At 43.5% G+C, this 14,992-nt stretch overlaps 1 protein-coding gene across 5 annotated transcripts in view; it reads left to right on the plus strand.

Annotated features, from left to right (window-relative positions):
* Positions 1–6,116, plus strand: part of PLD1 (phospholipase D1) — a 142,022-nt gene extending 135,906 nt beyond the window's left edge. For 4 of the 5 annotated variants that reach the window (XM_039490032.1, XM_039490034.1, XM_039490030.1 and 1 more), the window contains one exon: positions 13–237. In XM_039490032.1, the coding sequence (XP_039345966.1) occupies positions 13–237 (225 nt within the window). Of the gene's footprint in view, positions 1–12 lie in introns of all 5 variants that reach the window. The other variant, XM_039490031.1, reaches the window with a different exon arrangement.
* The last annotated feature ends 8,876 nt before the right edge of the window (positions 6,117–14,992 follow it).

Here is a 14,992-nt window from a genome sequence, read left to right on the forward strand (position 1 = left end):
ATTTCAAATCAGGTGTTCCGATGCCTTCCCAGTGATGAGGTGACAAATTTAGCCCAGCTGCGTGACTTCATCGCCAAGTCAAAATTGGTAACCCAAGATGCTGCAAAAGCAGCAGAAGAATTAAAGAAGATTCACGGATTTCTAGTGCAATTCCCCTTTCGTTTCCTGCATGAAGAAAACTTGCTGCCTTCTGTTGGAACAAAAGAATCCATGGTACCCATGGAAGTTTGGACTTAGGGTGATTCAGACTGCATCAGAATTTAAAGTCTGGTTCCTTGGAGACAGTTTGCATACCTGATGATTTCAGGAAGCTTTGTATTGCCAAGGTAGCCACCGAAAAGGTCTCCATCAATCTAATGTGCCTTTCTTAAGGATTTTGGTGGAACAGCTTCAGACAAAATGACACTGTTATGGGGCGGGAAAGAAAATTTGGCACTTATGATCATTGACAAGTTCTATTAATTGAAAAGGACAATACTTCTTTACAAACATATTCTAAGCACCTTAAAGATGCAGGCCACTCCTATGAAGGGAGACAAATCATAATGTATATTACTACTGCCAGCATGATCATACATGTACAGTGATTGTGATACCCAGGAGTTGTAGGCCGTTTGTGCTTTCTAAATCTTTGTATGCTCGCAGGTTATTACCTAGCTGGATTTACCCTCTTCCTCATCTCTGTTTTGTATCCCCTCAAGTATTCCCTCACTGCTTCCATCTCCATAATGGTTGGGAAATGTGGCCTGAGGCCAACTCAGGTGTTCCTGTGATCATTGCCTAGCGAGCTTAGATGTTACATTGCATATATGGCAAAGGACTAACACTCTTATGTCAGAATCAGTGGTGCTGTCTCTTCTCCTGGCCCCAGGGGAAACATTGGTTTTTTCACTACAGCTACAGCAATCAACATTCCTCATGCTCAGCATGGCACCCTGTAGATCTCCATGAGGGGCAATCCCTAATGGAGATTGAGGTGATGGGAATCTCTTGAATTCTGTTTTTTTCAGGGTTTGCAGAACTTGTTTGAGCTCAGCAACCCTTTTTCTTACTATCTAAACTATAATTTTTTCCCCAAGGGAGAATCAGCTTTTTATCCCTACATTTTTCTAGCTAAAGGAAAGCCTGCTGCTATGTATTAGGGAGACAAGGATCTCAAAAGCTAGGTTGGCAAAGCTGGGTCCTCTGTTTGGATCACTGTGCTGTGGGTGTACACTGCATTAAATACGGTACTTAGAGCTTTCCCCTGCTTTCTTTTCCACTGTTTCACCTATAAGGAGCAAGAACCCAGTAACAGTTGAGTAAGAGTTCATACTGAGTTTGATCACCCTCCAGAGGCTAGTGGGGAGATAGCACTGAACTTGTCTCTGGAACCAGCTCCAGTAATGGGAAGACATGGTTTTGAACAGTCTCTGCAATGCAGAAATGTGATTCCATGTCATCCCAAGGACTGATAAACTCAGTCAGCATGGTCAGTCTTTTTGTTTTCCATTAACTAATACGAGTGGCACAATTAATAAGAAACTCATAACACTGAGTTCTTATCTGGATAGAGTGAAAAAGCTGAGACTCCCATCTCTGAATGCAGAATGTTAACTGATTCAGTGGGAGTGCCATTCACCAAGCAAGGGCCAAATGTGGCCCATAATCTGTGGTCCAGTAAAAGCCCTCACTATTCCTTATACATAAGGCTTACGAACTTTCATTGCTATTTTTCTCTTTGCTAAAAAATTCCAATGATTATAAGCATCCGACGAAGTGGGTATTCACCCACGAAAGCTCATGCTCCAAAACGTCTGTTAGTCTATAAGGTGCCACAGGATTCTTTGCTGCTTTTAATGATTATAAGTAAATTTTTCCTTTAAAAAAAAAAAAAAAGACGTTTGACAGGCTTCCAACATGCATTCATTAGTTTATAAAAAAAAATCATGACCCCCTTTTGAAAGATATGTGCCAACTGTGTTTTGGGCATATCTTACATTTAAGCTGATTGCTCTCTATATTTTAAGAAATGTAATTAGGCAGAGAGTCATTTTCCAACACTACATCACATTAATAAGTAACAAACACTAACATTCCTCAAGGGCAGCCCAAGTCCTAGCTAGTTCCTATGTTTCGTGTTACTTCGTGCTCATATTTTATAGATGCAATTAATTAGTGATATGGACAGGACTCACAACCATTCCTTATACTCGGTGAACCGGTGGTCTATTTAATCTGTCAATAGTGCATGCACAGCTTTTATGAAGTAAACTGAGATGTGTTTATGGGTACTGTGATTTCGTGTCGTGCACTGCTGATAACTAGGTTCCCTCAAGATTTGTTGGGCATTGTTATTTAAAATCCTATTTGTTGTTTAAAATGAGACACAAGGTTGACCTGCCAGCTCCTGTGCTAGAGAAATATGCTATTAGGTAACCACTGCAAAGCCAGGAAACTAAAACATCAAAATACTTTTGCTTTTAACACTAGCCTAACGCTTTTAATTTCACGCTAAAAACTGTTAGCCATTTTTAGTTTGAACAAAACTGCCCATATGAAATGATTAGAGCCTGCCATATATTACCAATAAACCACACAAATACAGAGTCATAGTTGAAAGAGGCCCAAACCAGAACAGCATATTCATTCACACCAGATCTACAACCAAACCTAAAGAAGCATATAATGCTCCTATCATCTTCTGTCTGTCTAGATGCTCATATGGCTCCTATCACCATAGGACCCGAGCATCTCATGATCCTTACTGAATCCTTACAGCACCTCTTTGAAGTGGTATTGAAACTTTGTGGCTTCATAAGTAATGTGACCCAGTTTGTACCCCAGATTGTCTTTCCAAAACTGCAATGCAACTGACATGCAAAACCCAAACCATGAGGCATTTGCCCATCTCAGATGATGTTAGGGGTCTGATGTCAACCCATACAGCCCAGGAATTTTGGATTAGTATTGAAACACCATTCTTAATCCATCCCCTTTGTACTATACATTGGCTTTGCAGCATATAATATACCTCATTACTTGAAGATCTTGCCACTGCCTGAAAACAGAGGGTGGATTCACCCTTGTGCATAGAGTTAGCACAAGACCTATGCAGCCTTTTAAATAAGGCTTAAATAGAATTAAAGTAATGTATAGGCATTGCAGTGACTGTGCACAGGAGTGAATTCCGCTCCGTGTGAAAGGATAGGTTAAGACATTCTTCATTTTGAATTTCCCTGATTTTGTTGGTTGCTAGACTCTTGACGTTAACCGAACACCTTTATTTTATTTTCCTTTATGGATGGAGGGAAAAGAAAGAAATAAAAAGAAGAAGAAGAAAGTCAAGACAAAACGGTGCCATTCCCCATACTCTGGGGAATTGATGCATCTTGAAATTCAATGTTTTTCAATGGAGTCATTCAAATGTTGCCAAGATTCTGGAATCCTCTTACCCTCTTAGGCCTCGACTCTGCAAGCTGCTCAGTATGGATGGACACCTACGTCCATTAATAGTTCCACTGACTTCAGTGAAGCTTCACACTACGAGGCCAGGGTTCACACATGCAGAACAACTTGCAGAATCAAGGTACATTACAGTACACAGGTCTACGAGTAGTCACAAGAGGAAGCATTCTGCTCCGTAGCCTTTACAGTGCAATATGTGCCCTCACATCATTCTTCATACATATTCACAGCCTACACAGAAGTTGGTGTCTTTTGTGAATGTCTGTTAATTAGACTTTTCTTTCACATGCTATGAGGCTACAGCAGGGGTGATGTTTAACACCTGGTCTCTGCACATAAACAGTCACCACACTCTTTAGTCCTTAATACGCTGGCGGTTTTACTTTTACTTTGAATACCCAAAGCAAATCATGGCGTAATCATTTGCAAATGTACGGTACTGTAAGCAGTGATGCTGTTTTTAGTGATAGTAGTTCCTGAAATGTGTGAATTGTTTTTGTGGCTTTTATTTTTTTTTAAATTGTTTAAAAAAAAAAAAAAGAGGAAAAATCTCCTCCAGACTCAGATTTTATGTTTCATGATTCAACTTGGATGGAAGATTTATGGTGGTTATTCCTAAGCAGGTGCCAGTACGAGAATTCAACGTCACTTCTTACCATGCCTGTATATATTTTAAAATAACGGGATATTTTAATATATGTTCTGTTGTATAGATGCAGGATTGGACTTACTTTTTAGCATAGAAAATGATGCATGGTAAAAAAAAAAATGAAAAATAAGATTTCGTAATCTAAGCACTTGATTATTAAAATAATTTGTACCAAAAAAGCCACCCATTGCTATGCAGGAGATCCCGGGCCTTTGGCTCAGCTTCTGGGCTTGTACTCCCCAAACCAGCTGATGCTGAGCGTGCTCAAAGGCAGCACACTTAAGATATGTCTACACTGCAGCTGGGAGCAAAGCTCCCAACCCGGCAGACAGACTCACGGTAGTGGGCTCAAGCTAAGCTGTGGACATTGTAGCTCAGGATGAAGATTGGGTTCTCAAGTCCCCCTAGGCTTGATATAGCCCATGCCACAAAGTTCATGCTGCTATTTTTGGCATGCTAGCTCGAGCCCTGCTAGCATGAGTCTGTCTACCCAGGTTTGGAGTCTAGTTCCTAGCTGCAACGTCGACATACACCTAAGGGGGCGGGCTAGCTCAGTGGTTTGAGCATTGGCCTGCTAAACCCAGGGTTGTGAGTTCAATCCTTGAGGAGGCCACTTAGGGATCTGGGGCAAAAAATTGGTCCTGCTAGTGAAGGCAGGGGGCTGGACTCAATGACCTTTCAAGGTCCCTTCCAGTTCTAGGAGATTGGTATATCTCCAACTATAAATAAATAATTTAAAAAAAAAAGGTCTGATCCTGTCTTCAGTGAAAGAGGCTTGCCATTGGCTGACATGACAACAGGATCACTCCCAAGGGAAGGAAGTGCCTTTTGTCACTCAGCATCCCCTCTGGCCTTTGAGCAAGCAGCACAGACAGCCTTGGAAGGGAGTCCAGCAACATTTTAGCTTAGGCCAGGTCTACACTAAAAACTTGCCCATACAATAATGTCGATTAGGGCTGTGATTTTTTTTTTAAATGACATTTTTATACCAGCAAAAGCCCTAGTGTAGATGCTGGTAAACCAGCAAAAGCATATTTTTGCCGGTAGAAGCTGTGCCTACACTAGGAGGGTTTGTCAGTATAGCTATACTGGCATAACTATGCCGGCAAACCTCTTCTAGTGTAGACTAAACCTCAGAAGCATGGTGGCCAGGGCAGCAAGATGAAATGTAAGAGCAATTAGAAATGGGAGGGATTCTTAAGCTATAACAGGAATTTGGGTAAACTCCTGGGACCTATCCCAGAAGCATTGCTGGGGAATGACCCCAGCGAAGGTGATGAGAGTTCTGGTGGGGACTGGCACCAGAGAAAGATCAATATATCTTTACATTTCCTTTGTCATATTAGGATCCAGGCATATTTTTAAAATTAACTTCAAGTTTTAGGACCTAATCTTACAGCCCTTCTTCTGTTCCATTGCCTTCAGCGGGAGTTTTGCTTAAGCGAAACCTGCACGATTTGCCCTCTCTGATTTTTTAATGTATCCTTTTACTCAAATTATGTGATTATCTGCCTTAAAAGGAGACAGCTACATTTTTATAACTCTTTGTACGGTTATTACACAGTATGTGCATTTTATTTAAAAATCAAGCAGAGGCAGTTTTGGGACAAATGGAAAAAAAGTCGGTATGACCCTTTACAGTGTAAAGTTTACACGACTGCTTTTGTTTTATTTTTATTTTTTTTCACAATTTAGGGCCAGCTCCTGTGTTGGTGTAAATTAGCATAGCTCCATTGACCTCAGTGAAGTTCCACCATTTCAAAGCCAGCAGAGAATTTGGCCCAGCGTGCCTCCTGACCTCTGATACGAAGAAAGCAAGAGCCTGCACAGCAGTGCCGGTGCAACCATTTAGGCAACCTAGGTGGTTGCCTAGGGCGCTGGGATTTGGGGGGCGCCATTTTCTTCAGCAGCAACTACGGCGGCTGGATCTTTTGCCGCCCCAGTTGCCTCCAGCATTTATGCAGAGGGAGCTGGGGCAGAGGAGTGTGGAAAGGGCCGCCTGCAAGTAAGGGGGGGGGACCATGCAGGGGAATTCCCTGCCCCAGCTCACCCCTGCCCCGCCTCCTCCCCGAGCATGCCGTGGCTGATTCACTTCTCCCGCCTCCCAGGCTTGCAGCGCCTAAGCTGATTGGTGCCACAAGCCTGGTAGGCGGGAGAAGTGAAGCAGCAATGGCGTGCTCGGGATGCTTGTGCTCGTGCTCGTGCGTGGAGCAGGGGTGAGCTGGGGTGGGGAGCTGCTGTGGGGGGCGCCTCAGGGCGGAGGGGGGGAGCTACCACGGAGGGGGTTGTGCCTCAGGGCGGAGGGGGGGAGCTGCCATGGGGGGGGTGTCTCAGGGCAGGGGTGCAGGGAGGGGTGCAAGGTGGAAGTTTCGCCTAGGGCGCGAAACATCCTTGCACCGACCCTGCTGCACAGTGCCATCTTAGGTGTGTAATAGGACGAGGCGGGCATCTGCCATACTAGCCACCCATGCCGAGACCCACCAAAATCCAGACCCTTGCAGATTCAGGGCATTAGTTGGGAGTGTAACTCCATTGCAGTGAATGAATGTATTCAATGTAAAACCAGTATAAATTAGATAGAATTAGTCCCGCAGACTGTAAATCTAAAACTGAATGTAATGGTGCTTTTTTTTTTTCTGCCTTCTTTTCTTTTTTCTTTTCAAGCACTTGTGATCAGTTCATTTTTAACCTACCAGTGCAGTTTCATAAAATAACATAGATATTATTGTGAGTCATTTGTATTTATCTGGCTGTATCCTGACATGCAGGAAATGAGATCGTTTTTAAATTCACAGGTCAAGAAATGTACAAGGTTCCGCTAACTAAACTAACTGATAAAACAAGAGCTTCCAAAATATTTGTGCTTCAGACGTACAAGGGCTGACGTGATTCCGAATCGCTGTACTTCTCCACTTTAGATTGATAAAATTGTGAACACAGTGACTGCTCCTTCTGTGAAGGGTTTTGAATTGACAGTTTTGTGTCCCTGTTTCTGCTAATGGCTGCTTCCTTCCCTATCGATTACTGTATTTGGTAAATAGATATGTATTAAGTGACTAAAATATAACTAAATAGAACGTATCAGAAACATTTGGGTGATGACTTTTCATTTTAAATTGCTTTTGGAATGATGATCATTTTGCAAGCCGTTGACCTAATTCTGCTCTTGTACCGAATGCAAAAAACTTCCTCAGCAATCAGTGGATCTCCATGGCAGTGTAAAGACAAAGCAGACTCAGGATGAAAAAATTATTACAAATGCAGCCCAAGATAAAGTTTCCACTGGGACAAGGGGATTGCTAAGTTGTCTATAGTCAATGAAAACCAATATATTTTAAAGGAACATTGCTATAAGAACCCTGAGGTCTAGAACCAGGGTCTCTGGGGTTCCTGGCAGGCACTACATCCTTGTTGCAACCAGGAACCCAGTCAGGGCTGTCACCAAGAAGGACTCCAGGAAGTCCCACCCTAAGAGGCATGAATGGCAGCCCTCTGCAATTCCCTGATTGGGTGGCACTCCCTATATAAACCAGGAAGCCATTTCTGGGAGTTGTTTGAGCAAAGCAGATCTTTGGTGCGGGCTTCTGCCCTAGAACCTTCCTCACCAATCCTTGCTGTGACTCACCTTGATCCTGGCTCTTGACTTAGGCTCAGCTCCTGACCCTGACTTTGGCTTAGGACCATTACTAGGGTGACCAGATGTCCTGTTTTTAAAGGGACAGTCCCATTTTTTTGATACTTTTTCTTATATAGGTGCCTATTACCCCCCACCCCCGTCCCGTTTTTTCACAATTGCTATCTGGTCACCCTAACCATTACTGACCCCCCCAAGTGAAGAACCCAGGCCCAGCCTCACCCTGATTCTCGTTCCATGCTCTCAGTTTGGTAATGGACTCTGACTTTGCAGTTTGATCTGCTCTGGCCCCGAATTGATCTCTGATCTTGGGTCTGATATTGAGCAGCTCACTTTGTGTCCACAAACTGCCCATTACCCGGCCCTGACAACTGCACTCAAATCAGGCTCCAAATTTAGATGTTATGAATACGAGCTTTGTCGTGCAGTAGAAATGTTTCTATCACTGTTTAAGTCATTTTTTCTCAACTGGTGGGTCCCATCCTGTAGGAGGTCACAAAAGGCACTGGTTGTGAGGCATTGAAACTTTTATTATCATCTAAAGCAAAGAAAATCTTGCTCCCCTCATATCCTCCCTCATCAAGGTCAAGTATTCTTTGTCAACCTCTCAAAATACACACCAGTGAATTATATGAGCTGAGCGTTGTTATCATGGATACATTTTTTTACTCTCACTTTTATAATACAATAAATGTAAGGGGATTGTGAAAAAAATGACTTTGAATAAGGGGTGGCCAACCTGAAAAGGTTCAGAAACATTGGTTTAAGGTAGCTAATGGAAATATTTTTTTAAACTGCCCTATGGTGGTTGCACCCCAAACATTTTAGCCCTGAGAAACTGAAAGTGAAAGCTTACTATGGGAGAGTCAGGATAGCCTAGTGAATAGGGCATTGGATTGTGACGTTGAAGACCTAGATTATAGTCCCAGCTATTCTACTTGCCTGCTGCTTGACCTTGGCCAGGTCACGTCACCTCTTTGTGCCTCAGTTTCCCCATCTGTAAAATGGGGATAATAGTAGTAATCTCCTTTGTAAAGCACCTTGGGTGCTACTGTAGCGGGCCGGTGTGGCTCCCCTCCTCCCCTCAGAGGGTTGAGCCCCGGACCCCCCCGTTACACTACCCCACATGCATACCTACCTCAGTTGAGGCAGATCTTGCAACTCTTGCTTCTATAAATTGAGTAAAAGCTGCCTGATTAGCAATCCTTCATCAACACTTGTAAAACACTTTGAGGTCCTCAGATGAAAAGTGCTAGAGACCCAAGAAGCATTATTTCATTGTTGGTGATCAAACTTTCCAGCCTGCTACAAGAGGCCTGAGCTCCCTTACTGTTTACTGCTCAGCCTGCTACAAGAGGCCTGAGCTCCTGTACTGTTTACTGCTCAGCCTGCTACAAGAGGCCTGAGCTCCTGTACTGTTTACTGCTCAGCCTGCTACAAGAGGCCGGAGCTCCTGTACTGTTTACTCGGGCCGGTGTGGCTCCCCTCCTTCCCTCAGAGGGTTGAGCCCCGGACCCCCCCTGTTACAGCTACTGATGAAAAGCACTTCATAAGAGCTAGGTATTATTATTATACACAAAAGTGAAGCTGACTTCACTGAGGTTGCTTTGTCCAAGCTGAGAGAAACAGCAAAAGTAAAACACCACAGATGGGAAAATTTGACTTCTATTTTAATAATCCAAAGGTACATCTGCAAGAAAATATGTCTTTCTAAAATGGTTCTTAACTTGTCTGTCCATTTTAAAGTTGACTAAAGGAAGCTCTGAGTTGAGAGAGAAAGGAGCAGGCTATTGCTGACCTCCATGAACAAAGCAGCCATGGCATATTCAAACCCTTTTGCAAAAAACAGAAGCATGCTAATCCTCTGTTTCTTATGCTTTACCCGCCCTTCCAGTGCCCCAAGGCTATCTCTGACTTCAAACCTTTCCAACACAATCTGTTCCCTGGATAAACACAATAAACCACGCTAAGGCAGCAAGGCGTTTCAATGAGGGGAGATGCGGCTGGGACTAAAGTAAGCAGCTCTTGATTGACACCTTAAGCCTTTTCTGCCCTGACTTCTAAATCTCACAGCTAATTACATGCTTCCTGCATCAAACTTCTATGATCTTGGAAGTGAAGATAACAGAGAAGAAGAACAGTAACACTGAGGCCTGTCCGTCACTTCTCGGTCATGGAAGTACTGGCTAGAGATGTTGCAATGATTATTATTATAATGTACCGCAGACACGCTTTAAAAAGTCAGCGTTTGTCTGCAGCGACCACAGTTATTTCCTATTCTAAGTGCAGGCGAAATCTGTGCTAGCTCAATTGCAACCCATGTTGGTGTAGAACTAGTGTACAAGAAGAAACTGCCCTGAATTGAGAGTTATGGGCCTGACTGTCATTTACAGCAAGGCCTCTTTATACCCATGCAAAGCAGTCTTAGTGTGAAGGAGACTCAAGCCCATGGTTACTGTTCTCACATAACAACTGTGCATGTTGAGCATTATTTCATCTATGCCTGATGGGAGCCTGTCTGGGGTTTTTTTTAAGCTGTAGTTTCTGGTTCATAATCCACAGTTTGCACACCATGCAAGGAGGAAGAGGAGAAAACTTCACGGGTGAAATCCTAGCCCCGCTGGAATCAATGGCAACATTCCCATTGACTTCAACATGGCCGGGATTTTATCCACCATACATAATTCAAATTAACAATTTACACAGCTGGGTATTTCTGTAGCTCTCAATCCTTGCTGACGGAAAAGGCAGCATACGTGTATTTTGAACGATAGCTGCCATCGCTGCTATGTTTAATGGATTGGTTCTTCTCCAGGATGATCCTCGCCAGACATCTTTACACCGAGGGAAACTGACCGTGAGCCAGATAATCTCCCAGTTTCTGCTTCCTCCAACAGGTAAATCATTCTAAAGGTAATCTGGCTCAAAACAGTGTGAGCGGGAGAGGCAGCAACAGAAGATTGATTCATTCTTTCTCCCCAAGGCTGTTAGGGCTAGTCTACACTTACCAGCCGGGTCGACGCGGTGAGTTCGACTTCTCGGAGTTCGAACTATCGCGTCTAATCTGGACGAGATAGTTCGAACTCCGGAAGCGCCGCGGTCGACTCCGGTACTCCACCACTGCAAACGGCGGTGGCGGAGTCGACCTTGGAGCCGCGGACTTCGATTCCGCGGCGTCTGGACGGGTGAGTAGTTCGAACTAGGGTACTTCGAATTCAGCTACGCTATTCACGTAGCTGAATTTGCGTACCCTAGTTCGACCCCGCTTCTTAGTGTGGACCAGCCCTTAGAGCGTCTGCCTTCAAGGGCCATGTTGTGAGATCAGTTCTTTGGGCCTCTGCTATTAGAACATTGATCTATTGAAGTCTCAATAATACACTAACTTTTAAAATGGTATGTTTTTTGTATGCATGGAGTTACTATGGCATTCTAGGTGTCTGGGTAGAGGAAGAAGGAAAAACAATGAGGCTTTGTGGAGACAGCGCTAAAGACTCAAAGAAAATTAGAGGTTTCTTTTATTCCCCAAAAAATCAATCTGTTTTAGTTTCTCTGCAATTTGAGCCATCACTTCTGATTTTCAAGTATGTCTCTGAAGCTCGGATGCAACTTGAATGAAGGCTTTAAAAGCTTGAATCGCAACAGCACGGTGAGTAAAATGCTCAGTTTTTATTGAAAAAATCAAAAGTGACAGATACCAAATTAGTTCCACTGCTTTGATTGATTACTTGGAATATTTAGCTCAGAATGATTACATCAAGAAGGCCTGTTAAAGTTGAAGCTGGCACATAAATTAATTTTGGAAAAATTCTTCCTTTTTTTAAAGAAAAACTCTTCTGCGGTGGTAAAGTGTTTATAACCAGAAACAGAGATAAATAATCTTCTCAACAGTCAAGCTGGTGTGAATAATTAACCATATGGTAGTGTGAATTAGTATTTGAAGACAAAGGGAAAGAATAACACAAAGGTAATGTTATTGTGGCTTCACAGATCTCTGTTATCTTGAGATCAGCACTGCCTAGGAGGAAATGGAAGAGTTGTTAGCTTGCGGTTCAACCATTGTGTAGTTTGCTCCTAATGGCGTTTCTATACTGTATGTCCCTACTGGGAAACCCTGCAAGTTTTGTGCATGTTGATGAGTCTTGAATCATAAGGATGCTCTTATTGGTGAGGAGGCACTGTGGTTTACAGTGCAGTACAGACAAGAACTGGGAATGGGTGATGGTCCACTTGGGCTGGGAAGGTTGAAGGCAGTTGGGAAATTCTAAGGAGCGCTACTATGCTGTGGTCACCGCTATGACAAGGGTATGTGCACAGGGGAAGCAGAAGGGAGGAAACAGAAACTGCACTAGCCCAGATAATGGAAACGATAATAACAACAGGAGGGATTTGTGCAAGTTGTCGTCGGAACAATGCACGGCTGGTATTACAACAATCCTCAGTGCAGACTAGCTGAAGGCAAAGGTTTTCATCAGCACCATCAATGCAGATGGCCTTGGATTGCCTTGGTCTGCTTATTTTTGCATTAAGATTGGTATTGGTATTCACATGTCGAAGTGCCTCCAGAAAACTGGTTTCTACCCCTTTTCACACAGCGCAATTCCCATCATCTTCAGTGCTTACATCTGAGAGCAGAACAGGAGCCTAACTGTGCAAAACAGTGGGCTAGCACTCTGTGTTACTGCATATGATAATGACCCCTTTCAAAGCCATTCCCATGGACTGAGTATGTGTGTGAGCCGTTAGCCCATTTTGGAAATTCTTCGGGTAATTACCATATGCTACTAATCCACCCCTGCCTTTCATACGTCCCCTTCAGCTTTTTGTTTTTCCAACAGGCAAGGATTTAAGTGGGGAATGTGAAAGTGAGAATTTCTTCATGTGTGTTCAAACCAGCCCCCATGGATGGAAATCCTCTGCCCTTTCTTTGACAGCAAGCTGCACGCTATGCAAAGAGCAGTCCCAGACTTCTGTAGACTTGCAAGCTTGAGCACAGTAGCTGTGTATCAGAGGTAGACCCATAAGATTGTGCCTTTCGGTGAGGGAGCATTATTTTCCCTGGCATTTTTTAATAGTCTTGAAAGATGGATTCAGGACTCAGAATTGGATTCAGATTTCCAACATTCCAGGAGTTTAGGGTTTGTTTGGGCAAATCTCTCCTAGAAAAAATAGATTATTGACTATATCAAATGTAAACCACGATGACTTAAGAAACACAAGCTATTTCCATACAATTGATTTTAGAGGTAGTGGGAGGGGTGGAGTTCCCCTGAACAGCCAATCACGTACTCTCCTTATATACTCTCCATACCTTTGAAACTGACACTTCAGGTGTTTAATCTGGGATCTCCAGAGGTAAAAGCATGAGTCACAGAAACTTGAGCTAGAATCTGTAGCAGACTCACATCCTCTGTGGATCAGATACAGACGGGGATGCATAAAACATACTGACCAGTAGGTTTCATACTCTGCCTGGACAGAGGAAGCTTGTCCTGAGCATGTTGAAACCTGGATGACCCCCCATTTATGTCATGGCCACCATCTTGGCTGACCCAAGAGACTGACCTAATGCCTCTGGAGCAGAGAACAGGCTTAGGCTAAACTGCCAGGCTTAGTAGCTGGAACAGATTCTTGTCCTCTGTGGATTGGGTACAGAAAGAGACGTGTAACAAAGGTTACGCTAAGGCTTTGTCTTCACTGCAGAGTTAATGGGAGTTATCGTCTATGCTTGACTTAACTCCTCTTGAATTAGCTTCGCTCCAGAGAGTGCCGCCACACTGTGAAAAAACTCCAGGTTATACCACCACCGCACTGGAGGCAAGGGTTTTTGTGTGCAGCTGGGCATTGAGTTAGGGGCTACACTATGCACTGAAGACGAGTCTTTACACAGCTTGGGCCATGCTAAAGAGGCCTGGAACTCCTCAAGGCAATGAATGAGTTGAGGATTCAGGATATTGGGTCATCTGAAATTATTGCCTTCAGGTATTTATCCACTTCTTCTACTTTCTACTTCAGAATTCTTTCCACCTTTTCCCCTCTGCAGCTCACTGTACTGTCCATCCCAGCATCAGTCCTGTGAACATCTTACAGATTGCATTGCTGATAGAGAGGAAGGCTTGTCCAGTGGCTAAGGCACTAGCCTAGGACTGACCTTGGTTCAGCTGTGTGCTCTGCCACATACTTCCTGTGTGATCTTGGGCAAGTCACTTAGTCTGTGCCTCAGTTTCCCAACTTTGTTTTTCAAAGTGGGGCTAATAGCATGTCTTTACTTCACAGGGGTTCTGTGAGGATAAATACAGTAAAGATTGCGAGGTACTCAGATACCATGGTGATGGGGGCCATATATGTAATATAGATTGGTACATTTTAGACTACTAAGGGTGTGTCTGCGGGGGAGTTAATCTGAAGTTTTTTGATGCATGTCAGCTAACTCGCAGTGTAGCGTGCACATGGAACGCATGGTCTGTAGAAGAGTGAGGCTGAGGTTTGCATAGCTTCCCTGAGAAGCATAGGCTCAGAATAAAGGTGCTCCATAACTGACTAAAGGCTTAATCAATCTCAAGTGTAATTACAGCACATAGATTTAGTGTTTGGTTCATCTCTGAAAACAAGAGCTACGCATCTGCTGCCCTCTAGATGGTGGTAGATACTAAATATGACCAGCGTTGGGAAAACCTGTCATTGTGTAATATAACAATGTGTCCATTTTCATTCAGAGGTTACAAGTTCCAACAAAGCATGTGTATTATATTTACATACCACTGAGGCTAGTTTATATACTAGAAAGAGCCTCTCCCACAGCCCTGTGTGAATTTGTTCAGTGTCAGTAGGAACATGTAGCCCTGCAGTACAAATGAGGGAGCAGTGAAGTAGTCCAAATATCCAGTACTGCCTCTTACTATGGGGTTCTTGTCTTGCGGTTTTACTCTGAATATCCCACATCAGAATACAAATATCACGCATGAAGCAAAATAATGCTCCAAGAGCCTATACCATTGTACCTTTGAACCATATCAAATATACAGTATTTAAGCAACCCAGTTAGTGTTGATGCCAAATATTAAATTAGATCTAACTACAAATACAGCTACAACGGGGACCCAATGTATTATATGTGACTGACCCATGCCATTCCTGGCTGGTAAAAGACAATCAAGAGCACCATGGTCCTCTACCATTGGAGACCACCATTCCCGCCTTTGGAAAGAGCAGTCTACGCCGTCTCTCACAACATGCAGTAGTCCTGTCTGTGCTACAAAAACAGC

Source organism: Mauremys reevesii, linkage group 9 (genome assembly GCF_016161935.1).
Source record: "Mauremys reevesii isolate NIE-2019 linkage group 9, ASM1616193v1, whole genome shotgun sequence".
In the NCBI taxonomy this organism is placed as follows: domain Eukaryota; kingdom Metazoa; phylum Chordata; order Testudines; family Geoemydidae; genus Mauremys; species Mauremys reevesii.